Genomic DNA, 26,818 nt, shown 5'->3' on the forward strand with positions numbered 1-26,818 from the left:
CACCCGCCATCAATCACATTACCAACGAAAACATCATGAAGCTAGTGGACCTGTGCCTCACCACCCACTTCACCTTCAACAACATAATCTTCAAACAAACCAACGGCACACCCATGGGATCTCCTCTATCAAGATTCCTAGCAGAAGCGGTAATGCAAAGACTAGAACAAACAGCCCTACCAACCATCAAACCAAAAATCTGGGTCCGCTACGTAGATGACACCTTTGTCATTACAAAACGAAACAAGATAGAAGAGACATTTAACATCATCAACAACACCCTCACAGGCATAAAGTTCACCAAGGAGGAAGAAACCGACAACAAACTGGCATTCCTGGACGTCACAGTTGAAAGAAAGGACAACGGAGAACTACAAACCTGCGCATATAGAAAACCAACAAACACTGACCAAATACTTAACTACACCAGCAACCATCCCAAAACACACAAACGAAGCTGTATCAGAACACTATTCCAACGAGCCACCACACACTGCAGCACAGACGAACTTCGGAAAACAGAGGAGAACCACCTATACAACGTATTCAAGAAGAATGGATACTCAAAAAATACAGTCCGCAGATTCCTCAAGAAGAAACCACGACAAGCAGACCAAACACAGCCAGAAACCCTAACCACCTAACCATGACAGCCAGACTACTAAGACCCCTCGTAATCCTAGGAGCACATAAACCCACCAACACTCTCAAACAAAAACTAACAAACTTAAAAGACCCAGTACAACCCATGGACAAAACCAACGTCATCTACAAAATTCCATGCAATGACTGCCACAAACACTACGTAGGACAAACAGAAAGAAAGTTAGCCACCAGGATCCACGAACATCAGCTAGCCACAAAACGACATGACCCTCTCTCCCTCGTATCCCTACACACAGATGAAAAAACCCACCATTTCAACTGGGCCAACACATCTATCCTGGGACAGGATAAGCAAAGACATGCCAGAGAATTCCTAGAGGTCTGGCACTCCAACCACAATGCCATAAACAAACACATAGATCTAGATACCATCTATCAATCCCTCAGAAAACGAACAGGAAATGACATCACCACAAATCTCAGGAACCCCATCCAGGACAAACATATAAATAGAAAGCAGGAGACAACAGCTTCGCTTCACTTGGAGGTCGCCACTGATGATGTTACCTAGCCAGGTAATGAAACGTCTGGATATCAAACCTACAGCTCAGCGAGCATACCTACACCCTAAACCTCAATTGTATCTCTGCCCCTCATGATTTAATAAATCTCAGTAAAGTCACCCTTCAACCACCTATTCAACCTCGGTGAAAAAGGTCCCAGACTTTCCAGTCTATGTTTGTATGTCAAACCCTCTATTCATGGCAACTTCTTGGTAAGTCTTTTCTAAATCCTCTCCAGTTTAGTAGTATGCTTCCAAAGCAGGGCGACCAGAACTGAACACAGTAGTCTGGAAGAAGACTCACCAACATCCTGGACAACCTCAACATAACCCCAACTCCTTTACTCAAAAGTCTGAGCAATGAAGACAAGTGTGCTATACGCCTTCCTAACCACCGTCTACGTATAATGCAAATTTCAAAGAATTATGTACCTGAATCCTTATGTCTCTTTGTGCTACAGCACTACCCAGGGCCCTACCATTAATTGTATAAGTCCTATCCTTGTTTGTATTACCAAAATGTAATACCTCACATTTATCCAAATTAAAGTCCATCTGCTACTCCTCAGCCCATTGACCCAATTGATCAAGATCTCTTTGTAATCTCAGATAATCATCTTCTCTGTCCACGTTACCACTAATTTTGGTGTCATCTGCAAACTATGCCTCCTACATTTTCATCCAAATGACAAGCAAAAGTGTATCTAGTACTGATCCCTGTAGAACACAGGGCTTTGGTCCAAAAAAAGCCTCCGCCACCCTCTGTTTCCTACTATAAAGCCAATTTTGTATCCAATTGGCAAGCTCACTCTGAATCTCATGTTCAATTTCCTGCAATAAAAACAGAAATTGCTAGGAAAGCTCAGCAGGTCTGGCAGCATCTGTGGACAGAAATTATAGTTAACGTTTTAGGTCCAATGATCCTCAGAACTGACTGTAGCGAGGAAATTTTTTTTAATGCAGAAGATAGGGAGGGGGTAAGGAGTAAACGATAAGTGGTTAACAATGGGTTGTGTACAAAAGCAGATCATATGATAACAAGGCCTGGTGTGTGGGGGCTGGAGTAAAGATATTGGAGAAGGTGCCTCAAGCTCTAAACTTGTTGAACAGTGGAGTTCCCAAGTGGAAAATGAGGTGCTGTTCTTCCAGCTTGGCTGAGCGGCACTAGTTCACTGCAGCAAGCCTGAGACAGAGATGTTAGCCAAGGAACATGGTGGTGTGTTGACCTGGCAAGGAACTGGAAGTTCAGGACCTTTTTTGTACACAGAGTGCTTCTGTTTGGCATTTCACCAGCTTCCCTGGCCAACATCTCTGTCTCAGGTTTGCTGCAGTGCTCCAGCACAGCTGGAAGAACACCACCTCATTTTCAGCTTGGGTTTTTAGCGCTTGAAAGACCTCCTCCCTCACCCTTACCCAGTACCCCCCGCCGCCTTGTTATTACGTGGTCTGCTATTCACTACTCCCCACCTCACCCCAAAGACAACTTTTTCCTCGCCACCATCAGTTCTGAGGAAGGGTCATTGAACCTGAAACATTAACTCTGATTTATCTCTACAGATGCTGAGCCTTTCTAGCAATTTCTTTTTTTATTGTTACAGATTCACTATCACTTGAGGGAAACCAAAGCCTGTCATTTTTGTCTTAAATGGACAACCCCTTACTCTGAGAGTATGCTCTCAGGTCCGGGACCCTCATACCAGAGCAAACAACCTCTCAGCATCTACCCTGCCAAGTCCCCTAAGAATCTTTAATGTATTGATACCTTTATACTGTTTGGTGATGCACATACTGCTTTAACTCAATGTTATTCATATCATTCTTCAAAACTCCAATAAGTATAGTAAATGAGAAGGTAGACAAGACCAACGCTATGAATATAAACAACCTTTACAGTTACCTACACACTTCGCTGCTCGGCAATTCGTGGATTTCCGTGGCAATGACGTTACCGTGCCTCCCCGGAGAGCGCTTCGGGTGCTTTCGGCTGGCGGTGACTTCATCCACGAACGGTGCGGACGCTGAAGAGGGAACAGCACCTCGGGGCTTTCCGCCAGCTGCGTTCGTGAATTTCCGTCAGCCTTTTTTCGTTTCGTCTGTGCGTCACGGCGCTGAGCCGGCGGGCGGGCGCCATGTTGTGGAAGGTGTTTTCTTCCTCTTTCAGTCAGTGTGTGTAATGGAGAGACACCCGGGGGTCGGATCCGCACAGAAAAGCACCGAGAAAATAGCTGCCAATATCAAAACGCTTAAACAGTAACAACAGAACCGTTTATTTCCTATTTCAAGAATCAGTGAGAGCTCAATTGCAGTGCCCGGTGGTAATTTTTTTCCAATAAGGAGAGAGATATATAATTTTTGAGTAAAGACAAAAGGGAGAGAGCGAGAGAGAAAATGTCTCTCGAAAGCCTCAGCCTCACCTCCTCCAACAAGCAGTCCCCCCAAAACGAACACAACAACATCAACCTCACTGAGTCAGGAGACGAAAGGTCGAGTAAAAACAACCTTTTTATCCAACATTTCTCTTTTTATATATTTATATAAAAACAACAACAAATTATCCAACAATCTACCAAGGTCAATTTTTCTGAAGGGAAACCTTGGAAACGGAAGGTAGAGGAATGTATCTGTGGATTAACATTTTTTAAAGAAGGATTTTTTTCTTTCTCATTCTAAATCCTCTTGAAAATTGGTTCGCTGGATTTTATATATATATAAATATCCTTTTCATATATAAAAAGAAGGAACTAAGGGGTGATTTAAGGCCTAATCGCATGCTTGGGTGGTGGAGTGCAATGTGGCTATGTCTTTAATGCAAAGGAGTTCTTTTTACAGTAGGGCCTATTTCTGTATGCTTATTAATTTTATTTCATTGATGCTTATTCTTTCCTCTATGGTCCTTTAACAAAATGCAGCCCGGTTAAAGGACATCGGCAATTGACCTTTGAACTTCATTTTTTTTTACCCAGCGTCCCCATTGTAAATGGAAAAACATTTATCATTTGTTTTAAACCTGCTTTGAATCTATCTTGATGTGTTTGTGATTTTATTTTAAATATGCATGATCAATTTTCAAACATGACTTTGCAATCGCCTCACAAATACAACTACCCAAGTTTTATTCTTTTTTTAACGTGGCTTCAGTTTGATCCTTTCAAAATCTGTTGTAACCATATTAAAAAAAACCTTCTGTTTGTACAGTATTTGCTGGTCATTGAAACATTCATTCCTTTGTTTGCAAAGAAAAACAAATTACAACTCTTCGTTAATTTCAATGTCTTCAGTAATGAATGCTAACAGGTCCCTTGCTGTACATTTCTTTTGTAGACGTAATTTTATTCCTGTTATGAAAAAAAAGTTACAGCGTTGCCATTAGGATATCAATAAAGTGTAATAATGAACATATAAATTTTTAAAAAATATGTCCATACAAACTGAAAACACTCAACAATACAGCTTAGATTTTACCCTTCCAAATTCAAATTGTTGACTATGGGTTATATAAGTAAATATAGTACTGGTAACATTTGCCACTAATAGAGTAATTTGAGACATTGTCATTTTCTATCAGCAGGCAGATTAGGACAACATTGAAATGGGGGTCAGTCATTGCAGGTTAAATTCAACTACATTTTCAATATTAGTTATGGATCAAAATGCTGCTATGGTTGAACTCTGCCTTTATTGAAAATCACTTATAAACCAAAGTTATTTTATCAATACCCTGGAGTTAAATAACATAGGTAATCCTGATGTTGGCAAAATCATTATATGACTTGAAATAGGTCTCATCAAAGAAATTTGAGGTACATGTAGAGTCCATTTATGGGGTAAGTACAAACCTGAAGATTCGATAAATTAAGTTCATGTGTTAATACTGAATAGCTTAATCTTTTAACCTGGACAGTGTAGTTATGATGTGAACAATGGTCATGATTGTATCAATAACTGTTTTGCTTCAGTAATTTATAAAACTCATTGTATTTGGGGTAACATAGAACCTAGCTAGGAGTTTGATTGACATGACAGGATGATAATTTATAAACAATGGATATTTAATGAGGATGAGCCACTTTTTTCTTCATAATTTAATTCCCTCTTTCAAATTGAACTTGCTTTTCCCAATTTGGATCATCAAGCCATCGAAGAGCAGGCTTTAGGTATATTATTACCAAATTTTACATTAAACTTGAGCATCATTCACATCAACTCATTTGCAAAGTCATGGAATTATGCAAGGAAATTTTGGAATGGGGTTGGGAAATTTAGGATCAGTTTGAAAGAGAAAATTAAATAATAAATTGTAGGTAATTCTTGTTAACTGTTTATCTAATTACAAATGACAATCCTGTCATGTTGATCATCATCTTGTGATTCATAATTTTAAGAGTTAGCAACAAAGTTTTCTTTCATTGTTCTTCAAGGACAGGATAATCTGGGTTCTTTGAATTGGTGCAGAATATTTGTTTATCAGGAAGTAGGAAAGATTCTCTCTCATTTATTGAGTTCCTATTTCTGGCAGCGGCAAATGCCAAGCAGTTCAAAAAGTTAGGAAGACTAGTAACTCAATCTCATCTTTTAAATGATTTCTGACAGTGCCTTCAGGCTAGATCAGGTAATATTGAAGCTAGGATGCAATGGGAGTTTAAGGAAAAGGAAAGGGGAATGATATGAAAGACTGTAAATTATTACATCATTGTTATGACTCCATCTGTTGGACTTATTTACCTAAAAGAATGGTGTTTTCCCAATGGCTCAATTAGTAAAAGCTTTGAGCTATGTAGATGTGAAGTCTACAGATAGTGAGGATGCTACAGTGCGCCTTAAAGAAGAGAATATCAGATTGATGTTGGAAGGACAATTGTATGTGGACATCACCTAAGGAGAGGATTGAGTTCTACTGTTATGTCTGCATTATGGAAAAATCAGCTAACCTTCCCACATGAGTAATAATTCTGCGAAGGAGATTGAAGGTACTCAGTACCATGTTGCAACTTGAGTATGATGCAATATCTTCAGTAAATGGGATGGGGAGAAAATTCATTTGTACAGTGAAATAAATTGAGAAAGTTGCATTGTTTGTTTGTGTTGATAGTGAGATTTTGTCGGCAATTTATAAAAATGGTAGAAAATTGTAAATAATTGTAATTGGTTAACATAGCCATATCAAGACTAATTTGTCTCTTCTGTGCCTAGCGGCATATGAGGCATCCTATTTCTTCCACTGCTTCTATATTCAAAAGATCATTGCCTTCTTGAACATTTCCGGTTTTCCACATGATATGTTGTTAACCTGACCAGAGTGTTTCAGTTGCATGTAAATAGGGATTATGATGATCAGGCGTAAGAGTGCCTGATTGGATGTTAAATCCAGTTTTCAGAGACTGGTATGTTCTTTCCTGCTCACTAGGACAAAGGCTTATTATATGAAACACTGTAATGCGATACTTTTGAATGCTTTACTGCATTTGCATCTAGACTTTTCACAGCCTTCTAGATTAATGGTGGTTGTGGAAGAGTTCTGGCTAATAATTGCGGAAAACTACCATTCTCTCTAGACTGGTGCTTTTTTGAAAGACACCTAATTCCTGGTGTCAATAGAATGCTCCTTTGCCCCATTTAGATGGAATTGAAATGTTCAGCTTCTTGAACCTTGGTTACGACACTCACTACTGTGGCAGTTTTGTTCACCATGTTATTACATAGGTGTGTGGATAATGGAGAGGATGCAGAGGATTTACAAGGATAATATAAATATATGGGTGTTCATATCAGGGAAAGATTGACAAGCAGGGTCATTTCTCTGGATGGAAAAATAGGGCAGTGGCCTTACGGAGGTCTTTAAAATGATGAAAGGTTTTGATAGCATGCATATGGGGAAGATGTTTAATCTTGCGGGGAAGAAACTATATGCCATCAATTAAGATAGTTGCCATGAAATCCAGTAGACAATTCAGAAGAAACTACCCAAGGATTGGTAAGAATGTAGTTTAAGGGAATAGTTGAATTGAATGATATAAATGCAATTAAGAGTATTTGAGACAAGTATATGCTGGGAAAGAGAGCGATTGGCCTATTTTTATGCACTATATACTCCATAATTCTATTTATGCAAATACAAGCTACGTAGGTCTCCAGATTTTCCAGAAACTAAAAAATATATTAATTTATTTGGGAAAATGATAGCACAGTCATAATGCCATTGGAGCAGTAATCCAGAAACCCAGGCCTAAGATCTGGGGGGTGTATTCAAGTGCTATCAGGCACCTGGTGGAACTTGAATGCAATTGACAAGTCTGAAATATAAAGCTAGTCTCAGTAATGATGATCGTGTTGACTATCATGGATTGTTTTAAAAAAAAATCTAGTTCACTAGCATCATTTTAGGAATAGAAATCTATTGTCTTTATCCTGGCTGGCCTACTTATGACTCCAGATCAAAGTTATGTGATTGATTCTTAACAGTCCTCTTCAAATGGCCTAGCAAGCTACTTAGGTAAAGGCGATTAAGGATGGGCAACAAATACTGGCCTTACTGCCAACACTCTATGAAAGAATATATTGTTAAAAAAAATTGTTTAGCTGTAGTTTTTGAAGATAAGCCAGAAGTGCTGATTTTATTTTGCGATGTTTTGGTGTGAAGATTGTCTGAGTTCCTTCATTTTGAAAATACACATTGCTCATGAGGCAGCTAGCAACAACCCGAAATGTTTGAAATTCTATATCAAAATCCTCAGTCGTGTCACTAAAGATTTTCCCGCATGTGTGCTGCTAGCGCGCTGAATATGTATTCCTTAGTCCTTTTAGTTTTCAGTCTTAAAAAAAAAAATTCCTGTCATAGAGTCATAGAGATGTACAGTATGGAAACAGACCCTTCGGTCCAACCCGTCCATGCCGACCAGATATCCCAACCCAATCTAGTCCCACCTGCCAGCACCCGACCCATATCCCTCCAAACCCTTCCTATTCATATACCCATCCAAATGCCTCTTAAATGTTGCAATTGTACCAGCCTCCACCACTTCTTCTGGCAGCTCATTCCATACATGTACCATCCTCTGCTTGTTCATTTTTAATATACTCATACTCATATATATAGACCATACTGTTCCTGTTTAAAGTGGGATGTTTACCTCTTTTATATCAGAATTGGGAAGCTGGTACGTTGGATGTAAGATGTTCTCTGACTATTTGTCACTATTTTAAGGTCCTCATATACCATTCACTGTCTCTGAAGATGGACAGGACAGTTATCAGATTTCTGTTAGTATCACTGTAAAACTAGTACTGGGAGGCACATAAAATCTGATTTCTTTTCCCAAAAGAATTCTTTTGGGATAGAGCTTGTTTCTACTCAGCATTGTTCCAGTCCAGTCTCTGTTTAAGTTCACCATAAGTGAAATTCTTCTAGTCTCCTAACAAAGTCCTGATTTCTTTTTAAGCTATAAATTTATATAAAATGTAGTGAATGATGTAAAGGTTTAGGTGTTAAGTCGACTGAAAAATCAACAGCTTGCTTTTATATTAGCACCTTTAGCTAAAGCACCCAACACTTTATACATGACAATAATTATCCAAAAAATTGACACTGAGCTAAAGAATAGGTTTTTGGGACAGATTACTAGAAGCTTGTCCAAGAACCAGATGTTTGAAATGCTTCCGAATAAAGAGCTGGAGAGTGTTTAGGTAGGAATGTCAGAGTTTAGGCCTTAGATGGCTGAGTTCACAGCCACCAATGATGGGATGTGAAAGTGGGTACTGTGTATAAGGGTAGGTTTGAGATAATGCAAAGATCTTTCCGATATTAGTAGACATTGACCTATAGACGCCAATTTAAAGAGGTTTTAAAAAGTTCGAAGTGTTGTTTTCCTAATATATAGTCAGCAAAGTTGCATGCTGTTTCTTTATTGAGCAGTACAAGCCAGGAGGCTGTGAGGTTTGACATTAGTTTTTTGTTTTGGGTTGTTTGATTTTCGCACCAGCAGTGCTTCACTTGGCTTTAATTTTCCAGAGCCAGGGAAGGAACGGGTCAAATGAGGTTCACTTTCCTAAATGCAGTTTAATAGTTGATAGTGGAAAATTTGCTGATATCAGGTGAAGCTGGGTTGGCAAATGGTGTCACAGGTTGTAGAATTGCTTGTTAACTTTCCATGTCTAGGCTTCCATAAAGAACCACCACTTGGTTAATGTATTAGAGGGTGACCAAATATATTTCAACTCCATCAGGAGTAGAGAAAATTACCTCAGGTATGTTCTCATTTAAAATTATCAGACGAAAGTTAGCAGGGAGATTTTGAGCTGTATTGATAGGCTGCATAGACTGGGGCTATTTTCCCTGGAGCATTGGAGGCTGAGGGATGATGTAATAGAGTTTTAAAAATTCATAAGGAGCATGGATAGGATACATAGACGAGGTATCTTCCCTGCAGTGGAGGCATCTAAAACTAGAGGGTGTAGGTTTAAGGTGAAAGGGGAAAGATTTAAAAGGGACTTAAGGGGCAACTTTTCACACAGAGTGTGGTGCATGTATGGAATGAGCTACCAGAGGAAGTGGTGGAGGCGAGTACAATTACAGCATTTAAAAGGCATCTGGATGGGTATATGAATAGGAAGGGTTTAAGAGGGATGTGGGCCAAATGCTGGCAAATGGGACCAGATTTATTTAGGAATCTGGTTGGCATGGACAGATTGGACTGAAGGGTTGTTTGTGTGCTGTATGACTCTATGACAATGAACAATTGCCATTTTAGTGATACAATAAATTTGAACGAAGCTGCTTGATGTTTAATAATAAATGCATGCAAATAGTTTCAATTTTAAGTGTTAACTGTGTATGTTTCATAATGGCATAATTAAACTTACAAAGGCATGTTTGTTAAAGACATAAATGATGGAAGGTACACTGCTTGACAGTCAACGTTTGACAAAAAAATGTTAAAGTTTTGTGCAGCATCCTCTGTCAGAACTGTTATGGTGTTTGGGAGAGAACTGCGGCCTGACAATTTGCAGTTGGTTTTCACCAAGAAGCAGCTAATGGATGTTAGAGCTTTTATAGAGACTTCAGTTGAAGGAAAAAGGTATGAAAGTCTGAACATTAGGTAGAAACCTTGTTCAGGCAAATGAGACTGGGAGTGCATTACCATGTCTCTCTCTCGTACCCATCGAAGCAACTGCACAGAAAATGGAAGTATCTAGGATAGGAAATTGTGTGGCCTTTAACTTTATACTTAAATGTTAGTTACTTACCCAATATCATATAGGTTCTTTATTATACCGTAACTAAGTGATACGAAACATTGCAGTGAGTCAGTGTCATAGGTGGAGGAAAAAATACCACATCCAAGTTTGATCTTCGCTATCACCAATGTGTGTCGACTGCCCCAGATGTTTTGTGATGATCAAGAACAGTTTCACTAGCTTCTTGTTCATTCTTCAGCACAGTGAAACGAAGGTTTAAAAAATTCATAATATTACATAATTCATCAATATTGCTGTTGGCTGAGACCTAACTCAACAGAGACTAGAGATCACTTCTGTTTATGGCAAATATTTTCTTTGGGTAGTATTTTTGACTTATTATTAGATCTTGTTATGATTTAAAAAGTTATATTTTTGAATTTGTACCTTCAAAAACTTGCATTACTACTTTGTGAATTCCACATTGATTCCATATAAAAACAAAAGGCATGTAAACTGCATTATATAAGTCATTGATTGCTTACATTTGCCTTTCGGTTTTTTGCTATAAAAACAACTTCGTAGATGTGCAATTTTTAAAGCAGAAAAAGGTAATGTTTGAATTTTGCTTTATTGTTTAATTTCCTAAGTTTTAATTCTTACCTCGTTACCTGTTCTTAGCAAACCAGTAATACAAAGTAAAATGCCAGAAATGTGAAAACACTTTTCCCTCTGACTTTCTTCCATTTCTGAGCCATTGATTCTTTCTTGCTGGAGTCCAATCTCTTGATGGATCTTACTGTGAATGTGTAGGCGTGATGGAAGTTTAATGTTGGAGAAAGCCATAGCCCTTGTTGCTGCTTGTTTTCGCCAATCATCAGCACATACTTTCCTTTAGGGATGTGTTCAGGGTGGAAACTCTTTCTTCAGAATTGGGAACTAAAGCCAGCATGCAGCATTAGTATATGAACTGTGTTTGAGTTCAATTAGCTTCACCACAGACCAAATCTTGGAACCTCGTTGGTGTACTTGCCGCAAGTATTGACTACCTCAGTGTTGATTCATTGGGATAGCTCTACTTTTGTGGTGTCATACCACTATTGCCATTCTACAAATCAGAAGGTTCAACATCAACCTTCAGTCTGTGCCAAGCTCACTACTTTCAATCAAGACGTTGATGTCCTACAATTGATCTGAGTCCTTGTGAGGTTAGAAAGGGAGAAAGTTATTCTGAATTCAGGTGAGGACAGGAATAACTTTCTTGTGTTACCACTTAGGATTCTCACAAAAAATGTAGCTGCTGAAAATACAGAAATTCAAAGGAGTCCTCAATTTCACATATGCTGCCTCAATATAGTGAAACAACAATTGAATTTCACTGTCTGGTCTCATGAGTGACCAATAACCAGTATTTTGAGGTAGTACAGGGCTCTTGAGACATGTGGAACCCAACCCCCAAAGCATTACTGGCATAATTGGAATTGGAAGTATTGCTTCCATAGCAATGTTGTTTATTCATATGATTAATGAAATTGTTCTTTAAAGTTACAGTCAATTTAACTCGTTGGGAGATTATCAAACTGAGCTATGAGTATGTTGCTATTTCTGAGTCAGGTTCTTGATAGAATTACAATGCTATTTCACTTTAGCTTGACGTTAAAACTCACACAATACTAGGTTATATTCTAACAGGTTTATTTAGAAGCACTAGCTTTTGGAATGCGGCTGATGGAGAGCAGAGTTCTGAAAGCTAGTGCTTCCAAATAAGCCTGTTGGATTATAACCTGTCCACCCCAGTCCAACGCCGGAACCTCCACATGATGGCTACTTTAGCTTGGACAGTGAAGTTTGCATCCTGCTTTTGGCTCTGTACTCAGTGGAACTGGGTGGTGGTCAGTTCTGATCCCAACAAAGAACAAATGATTTATTGTTTTCATTCGCTGGATTATAACTGGCATCATAAAGTCATTCTAGGATTTTTTTGCTTAATTGCTAATTAATCACTTTTGTCTCTACTGCCAATTTCTGCCTTTGATGATTCATTTCTGGTAATGTAGGGAAGAAGGAGAACTGGAAGAAGGAGAATTAGAAGATGATGGTGAGGAAGTCGAAGCTCAAGATGAGTCCCAGGAGAAAATTAAAGACAAATGTGAAAAGCAGGAACGGGATCATGAGGATGATGAGAAAGATAAGGATAAGGACAAATCCCATCGTAGGATGAAGAGAAAACGAAAAAAAGAAAGAGAAAAAGAAAAGAAGAGGTCGAAAAAGAAACGGAAATCAAAGCACAAGGTAATCAGCCCTAATATTCAATATCAACTGAACTTACATACATGCAATGCTCAAGTTAAGATAGATGCACAGCTATGTCTCAGGTTAACAATATTGGCTGGGAGTCAAAGGTTGACATGGCAGTGAAGAACGCTTTTGGCACACTGACCTTCATCAGTTAGGGCATTGAGTATTATAGAAAGTTGTACAGGACTTTGGTGAGGCTGCACTGAGGAGTATTGTGTTCAGTTTTGGTCATCTTGCTCTAGGAACGATGTTATTAGACTGGAAAGAGCGCAGAGGAAATTTACAAGGATGTTGCCAGGACTCAAGGGTCTGAGTTATAGGGAGAGGTTGGATGTTTTTCTTTAGCATGTAGGAGATCTTATGGAAGTGTTTAAGATCATGAGAGGTGTGGATAGGGTGAATGCACTTAATATTGTTCCCAGGGTTGGGGAAATCGAGGACTCTAAGGCATCTGTTTAAGGTAAAGAATAAATGGGAACCTGAGGGGCAACTTTTTACAAGAGGGTGTTACATATATGGAATGAGCTGCCAGCGGGAGTGGTTGAGGCGTGTACATTAACAACATTTAAAAGGCACTTGGACAAATGCATGGATAGAAAAGGTTTAGAAGGATATATGCCAAGTGCAGGGAAATGGGCTTAGCGTGGATAGATATTTTGATTGGCGTGGGCCAGTTTGGGCTGAAGGGCCTGTCCCCGTGTTGTAGGATTGTATGATTCTATAACATCAAGTAATGTTGCAAACGTATAAAACGTTTGGGGTATTGTGCAGTCTCCACACCACACTGTAGGAAGGATCTGAGGCTTTTGACAGGGTGAAAAAGAAATTGACCAGAATCAAAATTGAAAGAGCCTCGCATGCTGTAAATCAGAACCAAAAATAGAGATTGCTGGAAAAGCTCAGCAGGTCTGGCAGCACCGGTGGAGAGAAATCAGAGTTAATGTTTCGTGTCAAGTGACCATTCCTTAGAACTGGTAGTAGCTTGGAAAATGTCAGTTTAAATGCAGAAGCTATGATGAGGGGGAGGGCATAAGGAGTAAATATCCACTGTAAACCCACCGACCCCCACAGTTACCTGGACTATATATCCTCACATCCTGCTTCCTGTAAAGTATCTATTCCATTCTCCCATTTCCTCTGTCTCTGTCACATTTGATCCGATGATGACAACTTTGACAAGGGAGCCTCTGAAATGTCCACCTTCTTCCTCAAGAGAGGATTCCTCAGCACTGTTGTTGACCTTGCCCTCAGCCGGGTCAGATACCTGCACTTCAGCCCTCACCACTCCCTTCCCTCCCGCAACAGCGATAGGGTCCCTGTTGTCCTTACCTACCATACCACCAGTATCCACACCCAAAGGATCATTAACTGCCATTTCCACCACCTCCACTGAGATGCTACCACCAGACACATAACCCCCTTCCTTCCCTTGCCAGCCTTCCGCTGATCCCTCCAGGACGGCCTGGTTCACTCTTTCTTCACTCCCAACACCTCCACCACAGCTTCATGGCATCTTCCGCTGCAACTACAGAAAACGTGACACTTATCCATTTACTTCCACCCTTCTCAGTATTCGAGGGCCCAAACACACATTGCAGGTGAAGCAGCACTTTACCTGCACTTGACCCAACCTTGTGAAAGTGAGTACTGCTGGAACCCTGATGAAGGTCTTTTGCCCGAAATGTCGATTTTCCTGCTCCTCAGATGCTGCCTGACCTGCTGTGCTTTTCCAGCACCACTCTAATCTTGACACAATCTAGTCTACTGCACTAGCTGCTCACATTGGGGAAACAAAGCATACACTGGGTGACTGCTTCGCAGAACACTTGCATTCTGTCTGCAAAAAAGATCTTTCAGTTGCCTGCCACTTTAACACGCCACCGTGTTCTCTGGCCAACATGTCTGTCTCAGGCTTGCTGCAGTGCTCCAGTGAAGCTCAGTGCAAACTGGAAGATCAGCACCTCATTTTCTACTTGGGGACCCTGCAGCCCTCTGGAATCAGTATAGAGTTCAACAACTTAAGGACTTGAGCTCTCCCATGACCTTACCCCAAACCCCACACACCAGGCCTTGTTATCACTTAGTCTGCTACTATACAGCCATTGTTATCCGTTAACAATCTCTATTAATAGCTATTCACCCTCCTAGCTAGATCGTTATCCACTCCTTTGTCTGTCCAACTGTTCTTTTGTCTCTTTGGGCTCTATCCCCACCTATCATTTATTCCTTACCCCCGCCCCCCACTCTGTCTTTTGCATATAAACTGACATTTTCCCAGCTACTATCAGTTCTGAGGAAGAGTCACTAAACCCGAAACATTAACTCTGATTCTTCTCCAAAATGCTGCTAGACCGGCTGAGGTTTTCCAGCAATCCCAAGTTTATGAGAATGTTGCCTGGAATAGCGGTGTACAACCTATAAGGAGAGTTTAGACAAACTTGGATTGTTTTAGCTAGACTATCAGATGCTGAAGAGCGATCTGACAGACGTGTATAAAATTATGAAAGGTGTGGATAAGGTGGATAGTTGGTGTCTCTTTCTCATGGTGAACATGTCACATTCTAGGTTTAAGATGAGAAGGTAAAAATTTAAAGGAGAAGTGAGAGGAATGTTTTTTACACAGGATAATAGGTGCCTGCAATGCACTGCTAGGGAAGGTGGAGAAGCAGAGACAATAACAATGTTTCGTTGGCATTTTGACAGAATAGAGGGATATGGACCATGTGCAGGCAGGCGAGATTAGTTTAGAATAGACTCATGTTCGGCACATATGGTGGGCTGAAGGGCCTGATCTGGTGCTGCGCTGTTATATGTAACTTGGATGTTTTTTTTTAGATTAGATTACTTACAGTGTGGAAACAGGCCCTTCGGCCCAACAAGTCCACACCGACCCGCCGAAGCGCACCCACCCATACCCATTCCCCTACATTTACCCCTGCATCTAACACTACGGGCAATTTAGCGTGGCCAGTTCACCTAACCTGCACATTTTTGGGCTGTGGGAGGAAACCGGAGCACCCGGAGGAAACCCACGCAGACACGGGGAGAATGTGCAAACTCCACACAGTCAGTCGCCTGAGGCGGGAACTGAACCCGGGTCTCTGGCGCTGTGAGGCAGCAGTGCTAACCACTGTGCCACCGTGCCGCCCACAAAGGGATGTTATGATCCCTTTAAAATTTACATGCTCATGCAGCCATTTTTCAGTGTGCAATTTCTACTGTGGCGATTCACCGAATTTTTATCACAGAACAAGGCCTATATGATTCCAGATTGCTTGATATATGTGGAGTTCTGAATAAAAAGTTACAACACGAGGGTAGCATTCAGCCCAGTGCGTGTGTCTGTGTTAAAACAAACCTATGTAGTCTAATTCCCACTTTCTATATTTTTTCTTTGTCTGGTAGATTATGGCACCAGCAAAGAACCAGCACAAGAGCAATATGGCCTGAGAGTCATAGAATCTTAGGATGGTTACAGTGCAGAAGAAAGTCATTGGTTTGTAATGTCTAGCTCTCTGCAAGAACAATGATGAATGTGTTTCCAACATGGACAGTGAATTACAAATCCTGACTGCTGATGTAAAATTTATTTTCTTTGTATCAATCTTTTACTTTGTCATTCAACTTGTATTGATGTCTCAGGTTTTCCAACCTTCTGCCAGTGTCTGACATGGCTCCTTATTTCGAATTCCTCCATCAGTTCTTCCCTCAACATTTTCTTTGCTGAAGGAATAACAGTCTGTTCATGTGATTGAAGTCCTTCATTCCTAGAATAATTCTTGTAGATATTTACTCCATTTTCTCCTAAGCCTTTATATCATTCGTGAACTGTGGTGCCCAAAATTGGGGACAATATTTATGAAAATTTATCACTGCCTTGCTTTTGTATGCTATTACTTCACTTTAAAGCCAAGCATCCTGAATGTCTTTTGACTATTTTCTCAATCTGTTCAGCTTTCTATCATTTGTGCACTAATATTTCCAATCTCTCAATTCCTGCACTTAGTTAAGAATTGCAGTCTTCCTATCACAATGTATCAGTTCACACTTTACTGAATTAAATAGCCTCTGCCTTCATTCCCCCTGCCATCCACCAACCACCACCACCACCACGCCTAGAAAACAACAAAGTAAAACCCTGCTGACACTTAATTCACTTCATTTCCCAGAATTAGATCCAACAGTGGCTCCTTCCTCATTGGAACTATACTGATGTAAAGTAACTTTCTTGGCCATATTTTGTAAATGCGTCCCTCTTTGTCCTCCTGGTCTGTACCTGAATAATTGAAGTCCCCTTTATATCTACTGTATAATTGTTGAAGCTATCTATACTGTCCTTCCAAGTTTGCATTTCTCTATTTTTCCCATTAGTAGATAGTCCAATAGTACTTCTTAGCTTGAATCAAATAAATTCAGTCCTTGGTCCTCTCGGCATTGTAGTATTTCCTTTAACCAATCTTGCCACCCTTCTTTCTTTCCTTGCCTGTCTTTTTGGAACATCTTCCAGAAATATTTAGGATCCAATCTTGTCTTTTTATGAGGTAGGCCCCCATTATTGACAGAACATCTGTTTTCTACATGGCTATTTATGCCTGCAACTCAGCAACCTGATTTGTTTAGTTTGTTCGTACAGTTAAATACATATTCAACTAATTTTTAAATGCGATCTTTTCTCTACATCCTTCAGACAATGAATTTTAGCCAGTCATTGCCTTCTGGCTTTTGTCTCCTGGTTACTGACCTATCTGCTAAGGACAGCAAGTTCTCCTTATCTACTGTTATTAGGACTCTCTGTCAATTCCTGAATCCCTAAAATTACAAACTCATAATATACAATCTCTGAATATAGTTTAAATATCCTAGCAATATTCTTATATGTCTCCTTTATTCCCTGCAGAGTGCTATCAGATGATTTCAGAAATGCAGTGAAATGAATTGCACATAGTATCTTCAGTGTGGTCTAAATGCTGTTTTATGCCATTCTAGCATAATTTTACTCATATTCTGTGCCTCAGCTAAAAGATAGTTTCCCATATGCATTCTTGATCACCATAAATACTTTCTGTTATTTTCAGGGATCTGTGATAATGTCTCTTCTTGTTCACTTCTTGGTATGCTCCCATTCTTTATTATTTTAGTTGCTTGTTTCTCATCTTGAAATCTATATCTTCAGGGTTCAAAAAGCACAAGTTTGGTGCAAATGTATTCTTGAAAGCCCAAAAAAGCCTGCAAAAATTCAATCACAGCGCAACCAATAAAAGAAAAGTAGTTGATTTGACAGCATGTTCTAAATATATAACTGCTACTACTGGAAGGTCAAGAGCAGCAGATACATGGAAACACTGTCACCTGTGTGTTCTGCTCCAAGCCACACACCGTCCTGACTTAAAACTAGGTCACTCGTACTTCACTGGGTCAAAATCTTGGAAATCCTTTCCAAGCATCCCTACTGGCCTGCCTACACTCTATAGGACTGCAGGGTTCAAGGACCTCATCATCATCTTCACAAAGATGTGAAGAATGAATAATATATGTTGGCCCATTAAATGGGAATATATTGGCGACAGTATTTATCTTTAATGATCTAATTATGGCATTGACCTTCTTTACATAAAGTAAACAAAACAAGGATTTTGAATGGCCTTGAAATTGAGTGAAATTTCATAGTATACGCGAATGCAGTGAGGCTGCCTCTACTGTTTTGTGGTGGTATAACTTGCAAAATGTTGTTGCCAAGTAAGCATATTGGTATGGCTTCTAGATATGTCATGACACACTGTGGAGCAAGTGGGACTCGATTAATCTGGGTTGTGGGAATTGCTGCCGAGATCAGCATTTATTGACCACTCCAAATTGCCTAGAGGGCATTTAAGAATCAACCACATTGCTGTGTGTCTGGAGTCACATTTAGGCCAGACCAGATAAGAATGGTAGTTTTCTTCCTTAAAGGACATCAGTGAACTAGGTGGATTTTTTTGACTATCAACAGCAGTTTCATGGTCAACATTAGATTCTTACTTCAGATTTTTATTGAATGCAGGTTCCACCATCTGCCATGGCGGGACTTGAATCTGGGTCCTCAGACCATTACCTGTGTAGCTGGATTAATTGTCTCGTGAAAATACCTTGAGGTCACTGCCTCCGTGAACATGGGCTTCCTGGCTCAGAATTAGGGATACTACCACTGTGCCATGGGAGTTCCTTTTAGTATAGTCTTCTATGTTTCGGTCATCTGGTTACAGTAGATAACAACTTAAATGTACATTGGTGTGTTGTATTTTCAGATTTTCCACTTTACCTGTCTTTGCAGAGACATGTATCTTCCAGTGATGATTTTTCTGACTATAGTGATGAGTCTGACTACAGTCCTGGGGAGAAGGGATATCGGAAATATCGGGAATACAGTCCACCATATTCACAGGTAAAGACAACAGAGTAGAATATTAATTCTTTTTGTGCTACCTCACTTTCCACTGCTATCTTCAAGGTATTTTCTCTAATGGTTAGTATAGGTTTGGCCTCAGAAAAGCATTTTCTCTTTGGATGTCTCTTGCCATCACTCCATGCTGTATCAATGACATTAGAATCTGGAGCATAAGTATGCCATTCCATTCCATTCCTTGAATCTATATGATTATGGCTGAACTGATTGTGGCATTAACTGCACTTTCAGTCCATCCCCAACAAACCTTAGCATCCTTGCGGATCAAAAATCTATTTAACTTATCTATTTAACATTGAATATTTTCAATGCCCCTGCTTCCACAGTGTGCTGCAGAAGGGAATTCCAAATGTTTATTACTCTCTTCATCTCTGTTGTTATGACCAGGTGAGAAGATATAACTGTGTTTTCTCTTTTCCTGCTCCTGTTTTCCCACAATAATTTTTTAAATTTAAAAGCAGGATGTTGTATAGCCAATTCAATAAGTATTTAGGCTGTTGCAGATTGTAAGAATTAAGCCAGACACACATTCTTGAAAGAAGTGAGTTCTATTTTGTTTTATTGCTAAACCCACGCAGGTAAAAGTATTGGAAAGACTGTTTAAAAAATGTTCAAATGTATCTTACTCCACACTAATGTGCACAAATGTATGTGCTCCCCAAGTATACAAAAATTGAATACAGGTTTGCGGTGTTTCAGGTTTTTCTTAACATTAGATTCTTGTTCATTCTTGGCCAATTTAAGAATGCAAGTTTTAAAAGAAAAAGAGAAGTTAATGAAGATTCACTAAACCATTTGCTTAACACTAATTTCTGGTGATTCTGTTCTCCTGGAATCATTGTTGCTTGGTTGAAATCTTCCCTCAAGATTCTGTGTTTACAGCAAGGAGGTTCTGATTAATTTTCAAGCCTTAGCCAAATAGACCCCTGCTGCCAATGGCAAGGCCTAAACAACATTAAAGGATACAAAATAAAGCAGAGCAAGATAGCTGACTAAGACACATCTCTCTCTTGCGCGCTCAACGCGGTTCGAGCAGAATACCAATGGCGCAGTGACACCTGCCCCGATAACCCCGGATGCACCTGTGCCCACTGCCACCGCTGCAGACATCAGATCGGTCTTCCTGGGAGTCAAGTTAAGGAAAGCAAAGGGCCTGGACGGTGTCTATGGTCGAGGACTCAGATTCTGTGCGGACCACTCAGTGGAGTTTTTCACTGACATCTTCAACCTCTCTCTACTACAAACTAAAGTCCCCACCTTCTTCCAGAAGATTACATCATCCTACGAAAGCACATTCAATATGCCTTGATGACTACCACCCAGTGGCTCTGATCTCAATAATCATGAAGTGCTTTGAGAGGCTGGTTACAGCCCACATCAGCTAAAGTCTCACAGCCTGCCTCGATTCCTTATAATTTGCCTAAAAATGTAGCGGGTCCACGGCAAATGCCATATCCCTAGCCTTGCACTCACCTCTGGAATATCTGGACAACAAGGACACCTCCGTCAGACTCCTGCTCATTGACTACAGCTCCCCCTTCAAAACCATTATCCCCTCCAGACTGATTTCAGAACTCCAAGATCTTTGTCTCGGCTCCGTCCTTTGCAATTGGATCCTCAGCTTCCTGACCCACAGACTGCAATCAGTGAAGATAGGAAATTGCATCTCCTCCACAATAACACTGACCACTGGAGACCCCCAAGGATATAACCTCAACCCCCTACTATACTTCCTATACATCCTCGACTGTATTGCCAAATTCCAAGATAATGCCGTCTGCATGTTCGCTGATGACACCACTGTAGTAAAATGGATATCTAACAACAAGTAAATATACAGAAGGAAGATAGAGGGCTTTGTGACATGGTGCAATGTCAGCAAAATTAAAGAACTGATCATTGACTTCAGAAGGAAAGGAGGAGAATATGTCCTCATCTGCTGAGGTTCAGAGGGTGGAGAGCATTAGGTTCCTTGGATGTCTGATAATTGATAACCCGTCTTGGATTTCCCACGTAGATGCAATGGTCAAGAAGGCACAACAACGTCTCTTCTTCTTCAGGTGGTTCAGGAAATTTGACATGTCCATAAAGGCCTTCACCAACCTTTATAGATACACCATTGAAAGCGTACTTTCTGGTGCATGATGGTCTGGTATGGCAACGCCCAGGACCATAAGAAATTATAGAAGGTTGTGTGTCGAGTTCACCTTCCATCTGTGAAGTTCATTTACACAGCTCGTTGCTGTGGAAAGGCTGCCAACATCATCAAAGACCCATTGCACCCCTGTAATGATCTCCTACAACTCTTCCATCAGGCAGAAGATACAGAAGCTTGAACACATGCATCAGCAGGTTCAGGAACAGCTTCTTCTAGGTTGGGAGACTGGAGTTGATGTGGCTGTAACCAGCCTCTCGAAGCTGTTTACAGTAGCTTCTTTCATGCCATTATTAGACTGATGAATGGACTCTGTAGTCTCAAATAATGCTGATCTTACTTACATTGATCTTGCCGAGTGCATACCCTGTGCAGTGTAACCTGTTTGACTCTGTCTAAGTCCTTTTACAACATTTGATCTGTGCATCCTTGCTGCTTATGATCTGTCTGTACTACTCGTAAACAAAATTTTCCACTGAACTTCGGTACGTGTGACAATAAATCAACCAATCAAGTTCAAGTCCAACAGTCAGATACAAAAGAGTTAATGTCTCTCCATGTTATTTGTGTATTCCAAAGACTATAGAATGCCCCCATTGCTTCTGTCTCACCAACATGTCATGGCCAAGAGGATTGACTGTGATGCTTAACATTGCATTTTTTATTTTTCTGCTTTGTACCAAGATTTTATACGTAGATACCTAAGATGGTGCAGTAAGTGGTGAACTTGTTAACTTTTCACTGTACTCATATGAGTACATGTCACCATATGAGTACATGTCACAATAATGTAATTCAATAATTTAGTTTCAGATATCGCAACCATTAATCTCGAATAATTCATCCTTCATCTTGATGTAAGAAGCTGAATCCGCAAACATGTCCAGTAATGCCATTGTCTCTAATCGGGTCTCCATGGAGAGAAATGTGGCTTTATAGACACAAATTAGCAACTACTTTATTCAGTAACCTTGGTTTAACACGAGTGTCTTTTAACAAAGCACTCCATAAAGGCCAGCCAATAAAATTACAATTAATCTTTGTTGCACCAATTAAATGTTTTTAAATTGTTCCCCCAGTTTTAGATTCCCTCCCAGCCTGCCTCAGTCACCATGAGAGGAAACATTTTCCAGCATCTGTCCTGTCCAGCCCCCTCAGAATCTTGTATGTTTGAATATAATCTCCTTCTTCTAAACTCTAATGAGCATAGGCCCAACCTTCTCCACCTTTGCTTATAAGACCAACCGATCTTCCCAGAAATTGCCTTCTCTGAATGACAGGTTGAGAGAGTGGCTAACAAATCATATAGTTTCTTATACTTGAATCACAAATCATGGAGTACAAGAGCAAGATAGTTATGTTAAACATGTCTAAACTTGGCCTCATGTCTGGGTGCCATTGAAGGAAAGGTTCAAAAAAGTTAGTGAGAATGAAGGAAAAATAACAAGAACAGAAGTTGGGACTGTTTTTCTCAGAGAAAGGAAGGTTGGAAGTAATTTGCCATAAGATGTTCAAAGTCATGACGTGTCTGGTATCAGGAAAATCTACTCCCATTGATAGAAGGATTGAGAATGAGAGGGCACAGATTTAATATGTTTTTCTTTATTCTTTCATGGGATGAATATGTTATTGGCAAGGCCAACATTGTTGTCCATCCCTAATTGTCCTTGAAGTGAGTGGCTTGCGAGGCCATTTTAGAGGGCAATAAAGAGTCAACCACATTGCTCTGGTTCTGGAGTCATGAGTAGGTCAGACTAGGTAAGAATGACAGATTTCCTTGCTTAAAAGGTATTGGGGAGTCAAGTGGTTTTACAGCAATTGGTACATTAGTTGCATGGTCACTGTTACAGAGACAAGCTTTATGATTCCAGTTTAAAAAAGTGAATTTAAATTCATCTGAACATGGACCAAGGTTAGGCTATTTGGCTCCTCCAGCCTGTGCTGCCATTTAAAAATATCATGGGTGATCTGATTGTAACCTCAAATCTGTATTCCTGCCTACCCCATATTCTCTAATAACCTTTTAACCCAATTGCTCAACAACAGTCTTTCCACCTCTCTCTCAAAAATATTCAAAGTCTCTCTTTCCATCACCTTATCAGGTAGAGTTACAAAGATTCGTGACCCTCTGAGAGAAAAAGTTTGCCTAATCTTTCTTAAATGGGTGAACCCTTATTTTGAAGGTATAATCCTTTGTTCAATATTCTCCTACATGTGGAAACATCCTCTCCATATCTACTTTGTCAAGACCTCTCGGAATCTTATTTTTAAATCAAGTTATCACTTGTTCTTCTAAAGTCCAGCAGATACAAATCTATTCTGTTATACCTTTCCTCATATGACCACCCACCCATTCCAGGCATTAGTCTGGTAAACCTTCTCTGCACTTCCAATGAATTTAAATCCTTCTTTAGATCAGATGACTAATACTATGCATACTACTCTAACTGCCATGGTGGAATTTGAATCCATACTTAGTCGAGGCTTCTGCATTATTATTGTACTACCATTACCACTACATTACTGTCTTCCCATTGGCAAAAGAAGCAATGGAGGCATGATGAGAAACTTGTTCACGCAATGACTGGTAAAGGAGGAGCAAATGAGGGGAGAGTTGTGGGCAGAATAAGGACTCTATGACATGCAGTCAGCATCATTGAGAGGAGCAGTTGAAGTGAGGACCCTCATAGAGAAACAGACAGACCAGTTGCAGACCTGAGTGGAACTTGGGGTATAATCAAGAGCAAGATTTTTGTAGTCTGTTCTTGAATAGGAGCATATTCTTGAGTAGGAGCAAGGGTCTCATAAAACCAAGAGGGTCCATATCCTATGTATTATATGTCTGAGGAGCTTAGGCCCATGATTTGAACATCTTGGACTATGTGGAAAATCCTAGCATTTCTTGGCTAGCTGGATGACTATGTTTGTGTGAGGTCCCTCTGCTTGGAGTGACTCGAATTCAAGGCTTGGAAGCTTGAGCGGCACCTCAGGGCATCATGGTACATTCGCGAGGCTGAGAAGTTCATGGATAGCACATTTCAGGATGTGGTCATGCTGCAGTTTAAGTAATTATAAGCAGAGAGGGAATGGGTGACTGCCACACGGAAGAAGGGGACCAGGCAGGTAGTGGGGAATCCCCCAGAGTGCAACTTGCTTGCAAGCTATTTTTCAGCCTTAGAAAATGGTAAGAGAAAATGTTTTCCTCTGGAGATTGGGCAGAGCCAAATCTATGTTATTGTAGATGGTCAATTGCTCTGGGAATTGGTGAAGGTGGGCAGGTATGATAGGGCAGTAGTGATAGGAAATTCATTAGTGAGGGGCGTAGACAGAGGCTTCTGTACTTTACAAGTGACTCCCAAGATATATGTTGCCTCCCGGGTGCGAGGATCAGTGATGTCACAAAACAATTGAAGGGCATTCTGAAGGGTAATGGATGGCCAGAGGTTGTAATTATAGAGTCATAGAGATGTCCAGCATGGAAAGACCAACCCGTCCATGCCGACCAGATATCCCAACCCAATCTAGTTCCACCTGTCAGCACCTGACCCATATCCCTCCAAACCCTTCCTATTCATATACCCATCCAAATACCTCTTAAATGTTGCAATTGTACCAGTCTCCACCACTTCCTCTGGAAGCTCATTCCATACCCGTACCACCCTCTGTGTGAAAAGGTTGCCCCTTAGGTCGCTTTTATATCTTTCACTCTCGCCCTAAACTTATGCCCTCTAGTTCTGGACTCCCCTACCCCAGGAAAAAGACTTTGCCTAATTATCCTATCCATGCCCCTCACAATTTTGTAAACCTCTATAAGGTCACCCCTCCACCTCCGACGCTCCAGGCAAAACAGCCCCAGCCTGTTCAGCCTCTCCCTATAGCTTAAATCCTCCAACCCTGACAACATCCTTGTAACCCTTTCAAGTTTCACAACATCTTTCCGATAGGATCATATTGGGACAAATGATATAGGAAGAAAGAGAAATGAAGTTCTGCAAAGCAGGTGTTAGGGAGTTTGATAGGAAATTGGAAAGCACGACTTAACGGTCATGTTCTTCAAATTATTCCCAGTTCCAGGCAGGAGTGAGTAGAAGGATAGAGCAGATGAATATATGTCTCAAGAGGTAGTGCAAGCGAGAGGACTTTAGATTCATAATGCATTGCTACTGTTTCTGGATGTAAAGGGACATCAAGATTAGGATTAAGAAAAAAGCAGTTTATGGCAGATATGGAGGGATCAATATGGTAGAGGATTATAGAAAGTGTGGGGCAATATTAAAAAAGAAGTTAGGAAAGCAAAATGTGTGTATGAGAAAGCATTGATGAATAGAATAAAAGAAAATCCAAAGGTTTTTTTTTAAAAGATATAAAGGGCGAGACACAACTAGGGAAAGAATAGGGATCAATCAATAGAGATAATCTGTGTCTGAACCTAGAAGACAAGGCAATCTTCAGTGAATACTTTGTGTCAGTCTTCACAATGGAAATGGACGACACAGGTCTAGACGTTAGAGTGGAGCACAATAAAATATTCAATTAACATAGAAAGAGGAAGTACTAATGGGTTTAGCAGCCTTCTAAGGGGATAAATCTGCAGATCTGGATGAGGTGTACCTCAAGCTGTCAAGGGAGGAGAGATCAGGAGATACTGTAGATGCTAGAAATCTGAATCAAACACTGAGAATGCTGTGCAAACTCACTAGCTCCTGTAACATTTGTAGAGAGTGAAATAAAGTTAACATTTTAGGTCTGGTATGATTTCTTCTGCAGAACTGGAAGGTGTTGGAAAATGTTTTTTTTAATACATAACAGAGGCAGAGGCTAAATTCATTCAGTTCTGAAGAAGAGTAATGCTGAACTTGAAATGTTAACTGTGTTTCTCTCTCCACATATGCTGCCAGACCTGATGAGTCTCCCCAACATTTTGTGTGTTTGTAGGACATGTCAGGGACCCTGGCAGTAATTTTCAAGTCCCTTGGTCAAGGGTGCCAGAGGACTGGAGGACTTCTAATGTAATCCTATTGTTAAAATTGTAGGATGGGTTAGACCAGAAAATTACAGTCCTGCCAGTCTAACCTGGGTGATGGGGAAGTTATTGGAAAGAATTCAGAGAAACAGAATATATCTGCATTTGGTAATGTGGATTCATCAGGGGTAGTGAACATGGATTTGTGAACGGAGGGTTGTGTTTGATAAATTTGATTATGTTTTGTGAGGAAGTAACCAGGAGTGTTCATGAGGGAAATCTGTTTAATGTAGTCTACATGACTTTAACAAGACTCTTGATAAAGCTGGCTTGGCAGACTGGTTAGAAAGTAAGAGCCGATGGGGTGCAATGAAAAGTGGCACCCTGATCCAACACTCGTTGAAGGTCATGAAGTTGAGGTGATGATGGAGAGATGCTTACGAGACAAAAAGTCTGTTTTCCGTGGGGTTCCACAGGGCTCGGTGCTAGGGCTCTTGCTGTTTGTGCTGTACATAATGATTTGAACTTTAATTTTGCCATCAGGAAGTTCATAGATGACACAAAAATGGATAGAATGGTAAGCAGGGAAGAGACTACCCTTAAACTACAGAGGAATATCAG

At 40.3% G+C, this 26,818-nt stretch overlaps 1 protein-coding gene across 3 annotated transcripts in view; it reads left to right on the forward strand.

The window, feature by feature from the left end:
* zc3h4 (zinc finger CCCH-type containing 4) overlaps nt 1-26,818 on the forward strand; it is a 160,139-nt gene that overhangs the window by 80,682 nt on the left and 52,639 nt on the right. For 2 of the 3 annotated variants that reach the window (XM_043681008.1, XM_043681007.1), the window contains 2 exons: nt 12,397-12,631; nt 18,948-19,058. In XM_043681008.1, the coding sequence (XP_043536943.1) occupies nt 12,397-12,631; nt 18,948-19,058 (346 nt within the window). Of the gene's footprint in view, nt 1-3,321; nt 3,652-12,396; nt 12,632-18,947; nt 19,059-26,818 lie in introns of those variants that run through there. The other variant, XM_043681006.1, reaches the window with a different exon arrangement.

This window comes from Chiloscyllium plagiosum, chromosome 41 (genome assembly GCF_004010195.1).
Source record: "Chiloscyllium plagiosum isolate BGI_BamShark_2017 chromosome 41, ASM401019v2, whole genome shotgun sequence".
NCBI lineage: Eukaryota > Metazoa > Chordata > Chondrichthyes > Orectolobiformes > Hemiscylliidae > Chiloscyllium > Chiloscyllium plagiosum.